The 18,713-nt window shown below is 42.9% G+C and overlaps 1 protein-coding gene across 1 annotated transcript in view; it reads left to right on the forward strand.

The window, feature by feature from the left end:
• Positions 1-1,635: 1,635 nt before the first annotated feature.
• Positions 1,636-18,713, forward strand: part of ZNF704 (zinc finger protein 704) — a gene marked incomplete at its 5' end in the record, with an annotated part of 23,409 nt that continues 6,331 nt past the window's right edge. Inside the window, 5 exons of the mRNA XM_009705072.1 lie at positions 1,636-1,739; positions 5,986-6,218; positions 9,741-9,841; positions 11,877-12,138; positions 17,460-17,564. Of these exons, the coding sequence (XP_009703374.1) occupies positions 1,636-1,739; positions 5,986-6,218; positions 9,741-9,841; positions 11,877-12,138; positions 17,460-17,564 (805 nt within the window). The remainder of the gene's footprint in view (positions 1,740-5,985; positions 6,219-9,740; positions 9,842-11,876; positions 12,139-17,459; positions 17,565-18,713) is intronic.

The raw sequence follows: 18,713 nt of genomic DNA on the forward strand, positions 1-18,713 counted from the left end.
GCAGCAGGAAGCATCATCAGTGTTTCCGTTCCAGGCACTGCTGTGTTGCAAAACACAGTCATGAGAGCTAAGCTGTTGTGCGGCATGGGAGAGCGTTCATCGGCATCGGCGTGGGTCCTTGCATCAGCCAGAAAGCAGCTGTGAACTGTTTCATGGGCAAGTTCGAGGTTTGCTCACTAAAATAGTAAGAGGCTTTGACTGTGGTGTAGTTTCCAGTTAATGAGCCTTCCACCTGATGGGTGAAATGGGATTCTAGAAAGGAGGCTGCAACCAGCATGTCCTGTTCCTCTTGGTGACTTGCTGATCAGCGGTTGATGCAAAACATCAGGTAGCTGAACATTTCTCACATTGAGCTTCAAATAAAGACTCAACCTGATCGGTTAAGTAGAGCTTCTGGCAAGGCAGAGAGGAAATTCTAGAAACCCTACAATGCAGAAGAGAGGGGGGGAACTTGTCCTTTTGTAACAAGAAATTTTAATTTGATCTCTAGTAAAGGAGAAGATGGTCTTGGATGATCAGTTGTATGTTTGAAAGCGAACGTTTACAAGAAGCTATTGGCTTTGATTCCACTGTTCCCACAAGGATGGAAAGCAAAAGTTTGCTGAACGTAGTGGGTTTAGTCGTTTTATTTTGGTATGTTCACTCTTCAGAAATAGTACATTGTCAGGAAGAGAGTTACTTTTGGGAGCGGGAATGTGATGGTATATACATTTTTACAGACTAAGAAAATTCTGCATTGTCTAAAAAAACGTGACTCCTTGAGCAGTGGGTCACCGAAGCCTCATTTCTGGCAGCGTCCATTCTTCTCCAGATCCTCTCCTCCCTCCCGTGGAAAGCTGGCTGCCCTCCTCTCCCTCATCACCCCTTCCCTATGACCTCTCCTCTGACTTAGGGCTGGTTCCCGGCAAGACCGAGCTAAGGCAGTGACGGGTCCCTCTCTTCTCACTGTGCCGTCCTGCTGGCTCAGGCACCCATCACACCTGCAAAAAAATCTCCTCTTCCCCACACCCCCTGCCCTGCACTGATTTTTCTGCCAATTTGCTAGTTATTTTAAATAATTGGTTTATAATCTGACCAGGAAAAAATTAGGATCAATCTTTCGGAGAGAGTACAGGAAGGTTAATAGCGTTAAGCAGAAGCAACAAAGAAAAATTCACATCCCTTAGCTCCAGTTCATAGTTCTTCCTCACCCTACAGAGAGTAGCGTATGTTATTAATGTTCCTAGTAATCTTACCTGGTTTTGCATCTCTGTGTCAACACCCAAGAAAAAAAACAACAACTCTTAAGTATACACTTAGCTTTAAGGGTATGAACAGATAAAATTAATTAAAAAAAAAAAAGGAACAGAATCAAACTTACAGAGGGTCACAATAATCCTGACAAGTTTATACGAAGGTGTATTCTCTTTTCCACTGCTTTTCCTATTTACAGAGCTGGTTTGCTTAAAGTAGCCACTTGATACCTCAGGTTGCCAGAACACAAAAGCTTTGAGAGCTCTGCTCAGTGGCTTGCTTTCATTACTCTGCTGTGCTGGCTTAAGGTTTGGGCTGGTATTAAAAAAAAAACCCCAAACACTAAAACAAAGTTAAAATATTTGCTGATGTGTTTCCTGCCTCCTGTTCACTGTGTTTCAGAAAATCTTCAGAAGAACTGGACATGGATAAAGTCACAGCAGCCATGGTACTCACCAGTTTATCCACCAGCCCTTTGGTCCGCAGCCCTCCTGTCCGACCCAACGGTAAGCCTTCGGAGCAGCGCCTGGGCAGGGGCTGCAGGGCCGCGTATCGTATGGGGGGGACTTGTTTTCAGGAGTTGAGGCCGTGGTGGAGGACAGAGGGTGAGTGGCTGTCTGCTGGCAGTGACCCGCGCATGCTGGGGATCGCACTGAACTTTCCTCTGGCCTAGTCAAGGTCTTTCGTGCAGCGTTAGCAGGAGAAGAAACCTCTTCTGTAAGTGGCTCCAGTTTATGAAACGAGAGATGCCCTGTTTCATAAATGGGAGGTGAACGCTGCGGCAGGTCTCCTGACCTCACTGAAACGTTAATTTTCCAAACGGCTTATTCGCATTTGCACATATGCAGTAAACGTGACAGCAGTTGTTCTTGTCCCCACCTCGTGGACGTTGGATCAGATTTTCCTTGACGCTACGATGAGACAAAGCACTTCCAGATGACAGCCCTCAGCTGAGAGGCCGTGCGCTAGGTCTGTTTCTGCCGATGGAGGATCAGACCCTCAATTCCTGTGCCCTTTGTGACTCTCTGATGGTCTACCATCACATCCAGAATCCCTTAAAAGACTACTCCATTCATGGTATAGCAGAAGACACATAAATAAATCTAAAAAGTTCGTGGTAATAAGAAGATTACTAATGAAATGTAATTAATCTGTGCAAGCTTGACTGGAGTTAAATCTTAAAAAGTGTTATATTTTAAGGAATAATTTAAATTAGGACACCCTTGTTAGGACGTCTCGGCATTGTTTGTATGACTGCCATTTCTTACTTGTAGCTGTTAAATAGACACTAGATGCCCTCCTACTGTAAATAATTGGAGGACTTTGAGAAATACTTACAGATGCAAATTAATAGGGAAATAATCTTTGCGCTTCTTCATGGAAGCAGGGGCGATCCACTGAATGATGCTCTTAAAAGGAATTCGTACCAAATGTCCCAGTTTTAAAGATTTTTGAACAAATAGTGTGGTTTTTCCGTTTCTTTCCAGAAAACATAGCTTTGATCCATTTAGCTGGAATTCTAGCCATGAACACCTGTGGCTCCTGTTTGTGTGCTTTCCAGTGCTGAAAACCAGAAGTATTTATGGAGTCCCAGTGCTTTGAGGAGCCCTGGGAAACCTCCGGCAGTGACATCCCCAGTGACTGTCCTGCCTCAGGGCTGGAGGTTGCCAGCCCCCAGGGAAGGCCAACGGAAGGGTAAAAACCTACCTGCTCTCCAGCTACTCTGCTCACAGCCGAAACCACAGGTGAAGATGGATTTGTGCTGATGTGCCAGGCAGGGATTTGGAGCGGCCGAGGCACGCAGATGCCCCACATTGCGTCCCCGGTCACGGGGCGATGCCCTGCTGTGGGGCAAGGCAGCATCTGACAGCGTGAGCAGATGACACTTGTCAGGAGCGGCAGTGCACGTTAGCTAGCAGCTGTCAGTTAGAAAGATCTTCCAAAGCAGCCCTTCCGAATTGCGGGGAGGTAAATGGTAGCAGTTAACTGCCTTTGATATTTCTTCACGCAGTCTGAGTGCTCTTTGATATTTTTTCACATAGCTTGTCTGCTTGTTTTCCGAAATCTGGGAAGACTAACCTGAAAAAGTAATTCACGGGTTTTCAGTAGTCACAGATGAGATTTTGAATCTGTTGATGGGCACCTTCTCCCTGAATATCTTAGTTTTGCCTGAGGGAAGACTTACTAAAGACTTAAATAAAAGTGTAAAGGTTTGATAATTTAAAGCTCATTTGGTGTTGCAAGGCTAGGCTCTGATCTTAATAATACGAGCTACAAATGTACTAATGATAATTCTTTCTACAACCTTTTTGAAAACAACAGTAACTAGCAGTTTATTTAAAGGCACGTTTGTTTAAACAAATGGACTTTTGCCTATATGTAAAAAAAAGTACTATTAGCGTTAATATTGAAGCGTGATCTGTGCTGGAATTACTGGGGATGGTCCCCCATGTAAACTGGATCAGAGTTTGGCCCTTGTTTCCCTGCAGCTGAGTAATATTTGGTCTGGTTCTCTTTCACGCGACTCCAGCAATGTGAATTTTGAAAAAAACAGTAACTAGCAGTTTATTTAAAGGAACGTTTGTTTAAACAAATGGACTTCTGCCTATACGTAAAAAATGTACTATTAGCGTTAATATTGAAGTCTGATCTGTGCTGGTATGGTCCACCATGTAAACTGGATCAGAGTTTGGCCCTTGTTTCCCTGCAGCTGAGTAATATTTGGTCTGGTTCTCTTTCACGCGACTCCAGCAATGTGAAAAGAGCCCCAAAATAAGAGTAAGTTGCATTTATTTCTATTTTAAACTTTTTTACATTGACAGATTTGGTAGTATTAATGAGAACCAGTGTTTGTTTTTTTTTTTTCTGTTGTCAACCTTATTCAGTCTTTTCCATACTACTTAAAAAATGTTCTTGATTTACATCTCTTTCTCAGCAAGGTGAGGAGAAGCTGTAAACCCTGAGAATACAAAGTGCCACCATAAATGTGTCAAAGTAGTAGGTGAAAGAGTGCCGTTTCCTTTGTTTTTCTGAAGAAATGGAAATTTTAAGCTATGCTAAGGTCACAAGTTGACACCAGATGTACTTCTTGGCTTTGGCACAAGACCCAAGTACAAATGCTTAAAAGAAACAAAAAAACACCTCCATTACAGTCACATGAAGGTTGTAATCACGAACTGAAACACGACATTTTCATACATTAACTTATTAGCTACCAGAAATGTGGATGTCCTTTTCCAAAGAGGAATCCGGGCAGGGGAAGGGAGGGTTCATCCCGTTTATGCTCTGTGGCCCTGACCAGTAGGTGCGGGGACTTGGCTGCTGCCTGTGCCAGGGGGTATTTTTGTGCTTACGTGATGGTGCACCGCATTCTGTTTTGTGAGCAGCTGATGTTAATGATTAAGAGTTTCCTCCAAAACCAACTGAATTAGGAGGGGGGAAAAAAAAAATTTCATTCGTTTTGGGTTAAGCTTTTGGTAGCAGGTGATAGACATTATTTTCTTACTGATGTCATTGGTTAAATTTATCTGTAAGAAATGGAGAAGGAATGAAGGAGTGACTTCTGTAGAACTCTTAAAGGCAGGCGCTGGCTTGAAAAGACTCCTGTCTCACACTTAAATAACGTTTCACAAACAGATAAGATGTTATTTGCTTGCCAACTCCAAAGTCGGGTATTGCACAATACTCAGGCACCGAGAGCGTCATTGGGAAAAAGCTTCCAATGCCTGAATTAGGGAGAAACTGCACTTAAACCCTCCCTGCACACGGGCCTGAGCCCTGTGGGAACCTGAAGCTTTGGGCAGAGCCGCCTGTGGTTGCACCACTGGACACGCTGAGGCCAAACCTTTGCTAAGCTGATGACCTGCGTACCCCTCTCTGACCAAAAGCCCTTTAGGGATTGGGGAGGTGACATGCCTGAGGACCTCAGCACGTGAAGCGTGGCTCAAGCCGTGTCCCAGACTGCGAAAGCAGTGCTGTTACTCCCACCCACCGTGTTGTAGAGTAACCTGTTAGTTTGAGCACCTGCTTACCACCTACTGTCAAGGGAACTGCTGCAGTGAGGAGGAGGTTCCTCCAGCGAGTAGGTGTGGAGGTGATCCAGTGTCTCTGCGTCCCACCTCCGAAACCAGATGCCTGACGATACACCTGTGTGAAGAAAAAGAGATATCCCTCCAAGGATACGTACCCCCTCATTTAGAGATCCAGATTAGGCAGAGGCGTGCGCACTGGGAGATTATGAGAAGACAGTTAATTATGTGTAATTATGGTTTTCTTTGGTGTTTTAGTACTGGGATGACGATCATGTTTTTGCAGATCTACTTAGTGTCTTGGGGCTGAGGGGCTATGTCCCCTTCCCAGGGGATCTCCTGTTGGCGGTACGGTGGCTTGGAGCTTGCTCTGATACCCCACCACAGTTGTGTGTTCCTGTTGAAAGTTCAGGGTGTTTTTCCCTTAATCGTGCATGCAATAGCTGACTGCTTATTGTGGTTTATCCTCCAGAACAAGTTATTCTTCCAAGCCCAGCATGTCTTTTTAGAAAAATACTGTAAAAAAAAAAAAAAATCAAATGTGGAAGATATAATTTGTGTGCAGTGGGGTCAATGTAGTTGTCCTCTCTACATCCAGTGCTTCTGCTTTCCTTTATTGACCATACAGTTAATTACCAACATGGCATCTAAGCCTTAGATAAAAGAATTCCTTAGCCCTAGCACATGATACTGTTGTAGTGATGGCTGTTGTTGTTCTTGACAGAATCCCTAAATGGATCTTGGAAAGAAGGAGGATTTGTGCCTTCTAGTACCAGCAGCAGTGGATACTGGAGCTGGAACGCTCCCAGTGACCAGTCCAACCCATCCACCCCATCTCCACCTCTGTCAGCTGATAGCTTCAAAGCTTTTCGGACACCTTCCCAGCCAGATGATGGTATTGATGAAGCTGAAACAAGCAACCTTCTCTTTGATGAACCCATTCCTAGGAAGAGAAAGGTTAGCCTCATGTTAAATTCCATACCCATGGGCAGATAGGATGTCGGTAGACTTGCTTTACTGTGAGAAAGGAACAGGTCACCCCGACAGCTCTGTGTGTGTATCCCTCCTTGGCATCCAGTTGACGTAGGTACTTAGCCTGATCGCTCTGTCTCGTCCAACCTACTCACCTACTGCACACACATGCTGCAGTCAGCACCACATATTTGCTGGCAGATGGTGAGGTTCTACAGAGCCTCCTGCTCAGAAAACACTAGAGTGATTTCCAGAAGGTGTTGCCTCTAGCCATTCCAGGGATTTCTGTCCTACTTTGGCAAATTCTTTGTATGCAGGATGCAACAGGCAGCCTTTACATGTCATCACAAAAACTGGATATGGCCTTAATACTTCTTGTTCCCTGAAAGTGCTTTTTGTCTGACAGCATGTCAGATACCTTAATACTGTGAAGCTTTCTCTGCGCAAACATACGGAGTGAAGAAAGGAGAGAGAGAGCAAACCTGGTGGCTTTTGATACAGTGTTAGCAGTGGCCAAATTTATCCTTGGTAGGAGTGCAAAAGCAGACTAAATAAAACACAGCATTAAAAAAAGAGTCCAAAACTAACCCCAAAAAAGCACCGTTACAGTAGCAAGGAAGCTCCTCTCGAAGAAAAAGAAAACAAAGAGGTGGCACTAGTCCAAGTTTCCTTCCTTCCCAATGCAATGGGACAGATTTTGCATAGCAAGCTGAAAGAGGGCTTTTTGTAAGGAGAAGAAACAGAGAATTTATTCTCCTTAGTGACTTTGTTTCTGGCTCAGTCTGAGACAGTTAATTGCTTCATTACCAGCAGGAAGAAGTTTTACCGATTGTTTAAACCTGTTCGGATCAATCCTTTTGCTCCAGAAGGTGGTTGTGTGCTGACCCACGCTGTTCTGCCCTTGGTTGTTGGAGAGGGGTATAAAATGTTTGTCCTTCTTGCTAAAAAGGAAAAAAAAAAAATTTCAGGGGCCACCTTTGTTATAATAAATTAGAAGTTAGAGCTAGCTTAAACTAAAGAGATGACGGTTTTGGGGGGTGTGGGACAGGGAGTCAGAATGCAGAAGTGTGCTGGTTTGCCTTTTACTTCTCAGTTGAAGTTCAGCTTATTAGCATCACTCTTACTGCTCAGCTGAGATGAGACAGGTGGGTTTGCAGCTGCCATCTTTATAGTTTTCCAAGTTATTTTCAAATATTTATTATTTATTATTTATTTCTATGTATTACACTCTCTGTTCTGGTTTGCAGAGGTTTTGCTCTGTATGGCAAATGTTTAATTTACATAAATAATAACGTTACCTGCCAAGCTTTGTTTCATAAGTGAACTGCATTTCCTACAGGTTATTTTTATTCCGACTCCAGCATGGTGCTTTATCTGAGTACAGCTTTGCACCTTTAGAAGCTGAAATAAAAATGTTCAGGTTATTTCTTCTTCAGGGCCACAAAAATCAGAAGGAATAAACCTGGAAATAGAGTGATCGGTAACCTTACTTTTACTCAATGAAGTTTTTTCCATTTCACATTTGGAAAATGTTGAGTTACCAGCAGCTTCCCGTTAAGAAAATTGTTTTCTGGAAAGTTTCCACTAATGTAGTTGTTCCTCACCAACCCATTTATGTTCCATTATTTTCTTAAATAAAACATTAAGCCTGATTAGGCAATTTTTGGACTAGTCAGAATGGAGGAGTGGTTTATGTTCTGCATTTTTGCTGAGTGAGATTTCATTTGATTACGTTAAAATGCGTGGGTTTTTGCAGACTCCTGTCACTGACAATAAAGCCAAAACCACAGTGGAGCTAGGAGGTTGGTTTTACCAACTGGAGATTGATGTTAAACCCTTCTGTGTTCATCCATAGAGATGCGTATGGTGTTCATGATGTCATATCGGAGTTTCTGAGATGTAAATGATAAGCATGGTCTTCATCTTGTCACCATGGTTGGTTGTGGGGTTTTGAGCTGGTGACAGTATTTAGTATTATATTATAAAAGTAAGAAATGTATCTATCAGAGTTGCTAGATAGATTATATTTAATTTTAGGACAGAAGAGTTCTATACCTATTTGAATGGTAGTTGTATTATCAGATCAAAAAATTATAGAGGGCATTTATGTGGAATTTATTCCAAAGTAGAAGGTTTTCATACAAACCGTATGATTTTAAAGCCCGTAGCATCCATACTTTCAAACAGGAGATGTTAGACTGCCAAGTAACTACGACAACATGCTACTGCATGCTACTAGAATACAGTACTAACTTGTGTTTTAAAAAGCTCATCAGCTGAGATTTTTTTAAATGATATTCTAATCATCATCTTTCTAGCAAATGCTGAAACTTACCATCTACGGGCATGCAGTTCCAAAGGGTCTAAATTGAAGAAAGCACTGAGTCAACTTTTGTTCAAGACACAGTAAAGCGTGTACTTAACTCTAAAGCATGTGCTTATTCCCTTTTTTTATTTTTTAGGTGAGCTTTATGTGAATATATTAATTTAATCTTACATGTAACTAAAACTATAGCATTATAATACAGTATTTTGAAACTCTTCCTCATGTTTTCTTTAATAATGTGTCCTGTAATGACAAGACAGAATGTAAGGGCGGGACAGAGAAAATGATTTTCGAGATGTACAAATTATTTAGAATTATTTTTTTTAATTTAGAGTTTATAAGGTAGGTTTCATTTGGGGGTAAAATTAGCTTTTAAAAAGATCTATACGGTTCTGCAACATCTGTGGTGTTTGTTACCACATACTGTGCTTTAAATTGAGAGTGGCTTTCTCCAGAGTCTTCAAAATTCTGAAGGCTGGGCTGGTTATAGCCTTGTTGGCTGTGCTCTAAATCAGCAATAACTCAGTTTAGGGCAATGAAGTTACATTAAAGAATATAACAAGAATAGTAAAATGGGATCATATACATACTCTTTTAAAAATGTTGAACACAGCCAGGTGGCTTCTCATTCTCTTATCCAAGTAAGGGTCACAGCAGCTCCTGAATTGAAATAAAAGCAGGTTTTTCCAGCTCTTGGGTGAATATGGTCACAGCAAAAGCTAAGGTTTTCTGGCACAGTGGTTTTTATGTGTTGCTAAATTCATGAGCGGAAATACTCATCAGAGCTTGCTCTAGGAAGATCTTAATTTAAGAAAATGCCTTGCCTAAGGTGAGAAGTCCCCATCAGTGGTGCTTTGAAAGGCTCCAGAGAAGCATAGGAAGTTTTTATATAGTCTGCCTCCTTTAGTGGGGCGACAGAAGCTGGAACTTGCCAATGGAAAAGCCACGCCAAAGAGCGGAGAGGGGTAAAGTTTTGTCACAAGCTGCTCCCGCGGCTTTTCACTGGGATTCTGTTGAGTTCAGTAGGATGACACCGTTGACAGAGACTATTACATCGTTACAAATTCGGAGTTGGAGGCTCTGAACCTTCACAGTATTTTGTAACTGTGCATCTGTTTGGGGTGCTTTGGTTTTCTTTCTGTCGTCCATACAACTAATGTTGCTTTCCTCATAATTTTCAGAATTCCATGAAGGTGATGTTCAAATGCCTGTGGAAAAACTGTGGGAAGGTACTAAGCACAGCTGCAGGGATTCAGAAACACATACGGACCATTCACCTTGGGTAAGAGCGGTCTCGTTGGAAATCTAAAGGGCTTGGTATAGAAGGGGAGCAGTTGCACTTGGCTGGAGAGGTGAACTGGATTGTCCTCAGTTTTTCTGTCTCAAATCCCGAGGTTTCTGAGGAGATTGCGGAGTAGTGCGTCAAGGTGAACGAGAACTGACTCTAAGAGTTCTTTCCTGAACTTCGGTGAAATTTGCTAGAAGTTCAAATACGGCTCTAGGTCACACGGCACTTACCTAACGGCCGCACAACTCAGGGGCATTTACTTCGTACACGCTGTCCACGCGTCACGTCCAGGCTGACGCTGTGCGAAAGACAGCAGGTTTCAATGTCTTACGTGAATACTTTCCAGCCTTGTTTCACATCAGAACAGGTGTTTGTGCTAGTTCTGAGTCAAATTAATGCCAAAAAATAAAAACCCCACCTAAAAACCTAAGAAACAGAAACTGAGCTGCAATTTCCATGTGTATGTTCTTGAACTAGAAGCAAAAGCAAATGAATCTTGTATGACACAAGCTTGTTTCAGAGCTTTAGTTTGCAACTGAGATCTGTGCGATTTGCTGAGTGACGTAACTGTCTCAGGTGTAGTTACCTGTTAGGTATGTGGAAATACTCTCTGTTGTGTGAATCTGTTACCCAGTGCTTAAAAATTAAGTGACCATGAGGAAGTAGTCTGGTGTGGAGGTCTGGGGAGTCTTGCAGCGGTCATAGTAATTGCTGTTGGGCTTATGCTCTGAAGAGTGAAGCTATCAGAAACAGAAAAAAATCTCTTTCAAAATGCAGTTAGAAATGGTGATTTGCCTTCTGTATTACGGGGTCATCCTTTTTGTGGCACGGGAGAGGGGGAAGTAAACAGCAGAACTTCCCTGGAATTTGGAGTTTGTAACTTTGTCGGAGAGAGGAGTTTTGGTGAGAGACTGGCTGCAGTCTGATGGGTGGTGCTTCTGGTAGAGCCTTGCAAACCTGCTGACCCCATGCTCTCTCCAGGACTTCTACTGAGTAAGGTGGTGGGAGGACCGCAGGTAGAGGTATACGGGCAAGCAGGCTGAAGAACTGGCTAGAGGCTGGTTTTGGGGTGCACGCCTGGGAAAGGAGAGGCCCAGCGTTCAGCTCGGATGTGAACATGCAGGCAAGAGGATGCGTAGGGCTGTCAGATTTCCCACGGGGAAGGTTCAGGAGAAAATACGCAGGTATGAGCTGTGAGTTACCTCTGTACCGCATAAGGATTACGAGTGTGTTAAAATAGTGGTTTGTTTTGGACTTCAAGATAACATGTAGCCTACCGGGAACTACTCCTTTGACTGGGCTGCTTCGCTCCTAGCGCTTGCACTCAAATATGCTGTAGATAGTGCCAGGGATGCAGGGGCAGTTAAACCTTCTGCATCTCCTCCTTCAGTAAGTCTGCTTCTGGAGAGTAGGATCAGAAAGTCCTGCCCGGGCAAGCCAGCCCGGGTATGTCCTTTCTCTACCTCTGTCTCAGTGAGTTGCATGGTGAGACGGTTTTCTAGCAACTTCTTCTGTTATGCCAAGGAAAGTTACGGTGAATCGTGGCCACAAATATATTTGGTTTAATTACGTAACCTATGATAAGATTACATATTGTTTGCTGTAGCATATAGTGAAGTATACCTTGCCCATGTTTGTTATCTTTACCCGTCCGTCTGTGGCTGCTCTGTCATTTCTGAAGTCAAAGTGCGTTGAGGTTCTTGTTAACTTCCAATAGTTAGGAATGAGAAGCTGATATTTAAGCTGAAGCGTAGAAGTTAAACATCTACTCCAAGGTCAAAGAATTACACAAAAATAACACAGAGAGAAAAAAATCTAATTCATACCTCTTTTCCCTTCAGACTAGATGATTTTCTTTTCCTCTCCCCCTTCCCTGCAGCCAGAATGCTGATAAAGTCGGTAGGGTTGAAACAGGGAATATTACTTTATTGGCAGTATGAATATATTTGCTCAGGCATCTAGAACTTAAAGTTTACCTTGGGGTTCTTGCTTTCATTTAATCAGTGCTTCATTCTTTGTCTTGATACAGACGTGTAGGAGAGTCTGACTACAGTGATGGAGAGGAGGATTTTTACTACACAGAAATCAGGCTCAACACGGACTCAGTAGCTGATGGCTTAAGCAGTCTTTCTCCGGTCTCTCCATCTTTAGCATCTCCTCCTTCCTTTCCCACCCAAGACGCAATCCGTCCTGACAGTTCCTGTGCCAAAACCGAGACTAAATTGATGACACCTCTGAGCCGCTCAGCTCCTACCAACCTCTACCTCGTACACACGGACCATGCTTACCAGGTAACGCTAGTGAGAATGAACTCTGTTGATTACCCTAACGTCATTAATGTGTGAAGAAATGTCAGATCGCAATGTTTGGGTTTTAAAAAGCCAAGTCTAGTTTTAATGGGTTGAAAAGTTTTCAGGGCAGCCCAAGGGATTCATCTCATTTACATTCAGATGTCTGCTTCTGAACTAGCTGTTTGTTTGTTTGTTTGTTTGTGGTCCCACCATAGCTGGTGGATTTTGGGGTGCTATTTATCCAGCCACCCATAGGTGCATACTTCAGGTTGAGAAGAGTTGCTCTGTGTATCCCGCTGCCTACCTCAGTTAATTCTCCACTGACCATAAGGGGGGCCCAAAGCGACGTGCTCAGATGTGGTCTCCCTCCTTGTGAAAATTCTCTTTCAGTCAGCCAGATCTCTCCCAGAGTCTTCGTTTCAGCTCTGCCTGTACTGGGTGTGTCTGTGGGCAAGTACCCAAGGGATGCCAGAAACAATTAATTTTCTTTATTTGTGCAGTGTGAGATGTCAGTTTGCATATGTGAAGTAGAGCAGGAAGAATGAAAAGGCATATATGGTATCCTCCTACTCTTAGAGGTAACGCTTTGCAAATGGCAAAAATCCAATCAGATCCAAAAACTGCTGTTATGAAAACTTCCAACTAAGTTTGGACAGAAAGCATTAATTTTAAAAGTGCACTAAAATTTGACATGTTTTGGTCTGGGTACCATATGAGAAAAGAAGAATGGAGGCTTTGAAGTAGTGTGGTCCATGACCTGTGCATGCACCGGAGAATTGAACTCTGTTAAACTTACCAGATGCAGTAACTTTCATATACAGCATTGTGCAGGTGAAACCTTTTTTGTTGTGTGTCTGGAGCGGACCCGCTGTGAAAGGGCAGAGAGAACCACACAGAATCCACAGGCTGGTTTCAGACTCTTGTGCGTAGTGGAAAGCACGGGTGGAAGCTTGGCATCTCAGGTGGGAGCTGCATTGGGTAGCACGCCAGTCTGGGGACTGATGAAGCACTCTAGGAGAAAGACTTTCTCCTCAGTCTAGCTTAAACCCTGCCTCTCAGAGAGTGAGGCAGCAGGTCTAGGCTGCTGAGAAGAGTCTCACTTCATTTGGGATTTGCAGTCGCGACAGTCTTCCCTGCGTTTTGGAGGCTCACTCGATCCTTTTTTATAAGCAGCCTTTATAAAGCACTTGCCTAAGGAAATCCTAGTTCAGATGTTTAAGCTGCTTGAATTGGATTTGAGTTGATGTCTTCGACAACACGAGACTACAAGTGTCTGAGCCGTCTCTCGTTTTCAAGTTGCTCTGGTTTCAATACTTCATTTCGTCGATGAGGGCTGACGCAGTCCATGCTGTCCGAGGCTTTCTGGTTGGAGGCAGGAGGCGGGATCCCTGCTCAAGCATTCAGGTTGTCCTTGCAAAGGAGGCAGCTTCTGCAGAGCAGGTCATAGAATCATAGAATCGTTAGGGTTGGAAGAGACCTCAAAGATCATTGAGTCCAACCTTCTACTCAACGCCACCACGCCCGCTAAACCCACTAAACCATGTCTCGAAGCGCCACATCTAAACGTTTTTTGAACACCTCCAGGGATGATGAGTCCCCCACCTCCCTGGGGAGCCCGTTCCAATGCCTAATGACTCTTACAGTGAATAAATTTTTCCTAATATCCAACCTGAACCTCCTCTGGTGCAACTTGAGACCATTTCCTCCATTTCCTCTTGTCCTAAAGGTCGGTGGCATCCTGTGCTGGGGTCCCTCTAGCCCAGCCAGAAGAGCCCTCTCCAGGAGACAGGGTGGAGATTCAGTTCTCACCAGCAAGAGGGGGAATTGATACTAGCTTCTTTTTTTTTTTTTTTTTTTTCACACTTGTAGCATTTAAGCGTTCTTGTGACTGATCTGTTGTGTAAAACAGAATAGGAGAGAAGGTGGCAACAGCATCTTTAGTACCACCGTATTTCTTGCAGTTTACTTGCTGGACTGAGTCACGTACAGAATTTCAAAACTTTTTGTTTACTTCTGATATTATCTGTATCAAAACTGAAACAAAGTATCAAGTGGGAATATAGTGATGAAGACGATCTCTCATACGAATGAGAGCAGGAAGGTGGAAATTACTTCACTGGGTGCAAAAAGCCAAAATTCACAGCTCAAGGAACTTGGATAAGGGAGGCTGAGTAATGTTCATCCCAGGATTCCTATTAAAAAAGGGGAAAAAAAAAAAAAAGGAACCCTAAGCTGGGTCTCAAGAATCCTAAACAGATCTGTTAATTGCCATTTCCCATATGACCGGAAAATGGCAAATATAATACCTCTAGTAAGAAAGGTGTAAAGGGGAAATGAGCGGGCAAGTCCTGACTCTCTCCTCTGACCCACTCCTATGGGTGAGGAAAGATTTAGAAGAGTAATTGAAGAAATTGTGGAAAGTCCAACAAATGAGGTGAACTGCAACAGAGGAACCCCAAAGAAAGATTGTGCTAGAACAGTCTAACATCTTCCTTGGACAAGGTAGCTTTGTAAACAACAAAGAAGCAGTGCAGGAGAACAAATGCCGCTGGATTTGAGGAGAGCATTCGATCTTAAAACCTATAGGCAGTATTTGTTAGGCTAGAGATTAAATTTAGTGTAGGAGAGCGACCTGGGGAGGCAGGGAGAAGAGCAGTGAGCTATTTTGAAAGGGCTACGGAATGTTATTAGTGGAGTTGAATGAAAAGCTGGGTTTGGGCCTGATCTCATTGCATTAAATCATTTTGGTACTACACAAATACTATAAGAAACTTTGCTGATAACGAACTCAGGAGACGTCAGCAGTACAAGGCTTTATATATCATGCATACGTGACTGGGTGATCTTAAGAGTAGTAGGTTTTGGATGCAGTTTAATGGCAGAGCATGCAAAGTCCTGCACTTTAGAAACTAATGAGATATTTCTGCTATAAACTGAGGTAGTTAGAAAATTAAGTAAAGAGGAAACCTATGTTCATTAATCAAGTACAAAATGACAATGAGCCAACAACCATAGAGCTGTGAAGGGAAAAAAAAAAGTTGTTGTCTTTTTTGGGTACAAAATATCCAGGAGAGATGGGGATTTTTAATGCCATTGTACAAAACCCCTGGATAACTTCAGCTGAGATTGTGAGTAGAGTTCTGGTCAACCAAGTTCAAGGGTGATGGGTTCCAATTAGAAGAGGTGAAAAGATGGTGATCAGAGTGAAGAGGGAAGGCAGGGGGGACACGGAGGGTCTCTGCAGCCCAGGGACTGACAGCTGAAACAAAGCAGGGGCGAGGAGAGGATGGGATTGCTCCCTGGGAAGAAAGTGAGATATAAGGGCAGATATAAGGGCAATGTTGGCACAAATAATTATAAATTATCCATTAATGTATTTTGCTTGGAAATTAGATGGAGGTCTCTAAGCAAAGTGAGATTGGGGTATAGAAACTCTGGAGTTCATTGTAATATTATGGTTGCTTACCTTACGGACGAGATTGTCTAAAACGGTAGCCTGAAAAAGGTGACTGTGCTTGATGAGCAAAGATGCACATCTGGGAAACAAATGAACAAGGCGACTGACTGTCTAAATCTGATCGTGTCTGAGGTAGGTATTTAGGCATGAGCAAAAAGCATTGAGCACCATGGTGGTTTAGGCAACTGCAGTTACAGCAATTTTAAACTTCTCGTACTTCACGTTTCATTATTAAGCTAGTGCCTGTACCTGTTAAATTTAGCTACAGAGGAACTACAGGCGAGCTCTCTTTCAGCACCTAGGGTTCCCCTTGCGGGTCTTATTTGAATACCCGAGGAAGTCGTCGTGCTGACCTGGGCTTTGGGCCGATACCCCAGTGGGATGCCGAGCAGGGACAGTGCCACCTCGCTGCCCACCCAGCTGCCTCCAGTTCGTCCTGGCAGGAGTGCTGCGGTCATTTACTCCTTGCCGTTTGAACAGGGTTGTGATGAAGCCCTACTGGTACTATCTGGAGTTGCCAAATTTTTCTTGATGCCTTTCAGCGAGGTTTTTATATTTTATGGAGCTCAGTGGAAGTTCACTCTGCATGTCTGCGTGGATTCTCGTGGAGCTGTCAGCGGGCTCAGCAGCTTGCAGAGCATCGCTGCCGTAGATGGAGGCATCCGGTGGTCTTGGTTTCTTTTTCTTGGAGAGACTCCAGGGCATTGCTTTGGCACTTGTTTACTCTGAAAAGACAGTCTTTAATGGGGACTGTCAGGTTGTAGTTTGTCATCACTCCTCTCTGCCTGGCACCTCAGGGAAGCACTCTCTTCCCTGAAGCGGTGAGACAACTTCAGCAGCCTCAAACACTAACACTACTTAAATAAGTGTGTTGTGTTATTGTCAGGCCCAGGCAACTGAAAGGGAGAAGTAAACACTCATTTTTAATAGCAAGTTCTTTATAAGTTTAAACCAAGGACCTTTTTTTGTGGTGAAAGCTTGAAATTCAAGAGTCATGGTGGCTGCTTGTGCTCCTTCTGGGCAGGGGTATTGCAAAGGTTTGAATTTCCTGACTCTGTAAGTTAAATGGGATTCAAAAAGGGGCAGGGAAGAGTTCCTGAGGGCTCATAGCCCAGTGAGAAAAGCAGAGGGAAGGCACAAGATGAAAGACGCTTAATGGTCTGAGCTCAGGTTATCGGGTATTGCACCCCAGGGCAGCACTGGGTACTTCAGCCCATATGGGAAGACCGTAAGACTTCAGGGGGCCCCAGGGTCCTTCAGGTATTTGCTGAAGAGCTGGTTTTTGAATCCCAAGGATGATTTTCAGCTCCTTGTTTTTAATAGGAAAGACTGTTTTAATTGGGATGATTCTTAACAACATTTATCGGATAAACGAGAAGTGGCCAGCCCTTACTGGTGATCATTAGCTCTGTTGTCGAAGAAGCCTTGCTATCTGGTCTTCAGTTGTTTAAACCAGTTGTCATCAGTTGAAATACTGCCTTGTTTATCACTGTGGAACAGGTGATCGTTTGTATTTTTTGCTGCTAGCTGCATTATTTTAGAAGGTACTTGTATATGATGTTTGATTTTGTGTGGTTTTTTATCGGATCTAGATTTTAAGGGTTTTGTGTGGATTCTTGTGAGAGCCATCGTCTTTCTCTAAACAAGGTTTTAAGAACAGTGATACGTAAATATGTCCCTTCCTTACTGGCTTATCCATGATTATCTCTCTCATAAGGCTAAAATGCTTGTCACCATGCAATTTTTTTTTCCTACCTTGGAAAGTCTCTTGTAGATTCACAGTTTCGAGGAGTCAAAGATCCCTTGAGATGCTTTGGAAGAGGAATGGTTCTTCTTACTGGATGAATATTTTCTTTTCACACAGGCCACTCCTCCGGTGAACATTCCAGGGTCAGCAAAATTCACTCCCAATGGCAGTAGCTTTAGCATCTCTTGGCAGTCACCTCCAGTTACCTTCACCGGCATTCCAGTAAGTGAACGATGAAAAAAAGAAAGAAAAAAATAATAAGTTTTTAGAACTTTTTGGTTTGTTTCACAGTGTCTCACGATAGAAGTAAATGTGGTATAACAAATACCGATAAGAAAAAAATTAAATATATGCCTCAGTTTGCCAGCATGGCTGACTTTAACACTTTTACCAGTCTCTTTAATTCAGTACAGTTGCTTTTTTTTGCATCAGTGTCTACAGGCAGAGAATTGGGTCTATAGTATATATATTTAAACTATATGCTTGCAAAAGAGCACTGTGGTAGGTGCAGAGCCTGGCACTGTATGCTCCTTTTTGTGCTGCTACGAGATTTCTTGCAAAACTCGATGGAAAATGAGCGAGGTGGTGGTTATGCGAACAGGCTAAGTGGATTCATGCAGTGGGGCTGTTACCTAAAGGAGCTCTGAAGATGAAGCATATTTGAAAGGCAACTGAAAGAAACAATAAGATGAAATGCAAAGTCACATTCTAGGAGGCTGCATACACGTAGCCTCTATTGATAGCAGGAAATTGTTTTATACAGAAAATACATCCAATACGTACTGCATTTTGATATTAGTAAATACTGCAGTTTGACGCCTTGTTAATGAAGGTGTATTCTATGTCTGTATTAGATGTAAAGTCAACTCTGACCCTTTCTTCAAAAAAGCTGGTGTACAAGGCCTAATTTCATGAACAGGACTGCAGAAATGTGATGTCTGCTTTAACAGAGACTTCCAGTAGTCCTGAGCGTAATGCAATATAGGTGTGGATAGTGTAGGGGGAGGTAAAAGCCTTTATGAAGAGTTCAAAGGGATTAGGCTTCTAGTGCCTAGCATGGTGAATACTAAAAGTAAATGTAAATCACTATTTATAAGTAGTGGAAAATCTTCTGTATAATGAATAGAAGTAAATATTAATGTAACGTATCCTAATTTTTATTGGGAAGCATTTTTCAGTATAGATTGATATTCCCTAATCGTAAACCTTTTTGATACCATAACATCTCATTTAATATTATACTTTATGAATTTATGAATTTTTAAAGTGTGTTACATGAGGCACATGGCTCATCCAAAGAACCGTATAGCTTTTTTTTCTCCTGACAGTGAATATTAGACATGGCAATAAGAGAGACTATTTCCCTGCCTT

The sequence above is a fragment of the Cariama cristata genome, unplaced genomic scaffold, assembly GCF_000690535.1.
Source record: "Cariama cristata isolate BGI_N322 unplaced genomic scaffold, ASM69053v1 scaffold1428, whole genome shotgun sequence".
In the NCBI taxonomy this organism is placed as follows: domain Eukaryota; kingdom Metazoa; phylum Chordata; class Aves; order Cariamiformes; family Cariamidae; genus Cariama; species Cariama cristata.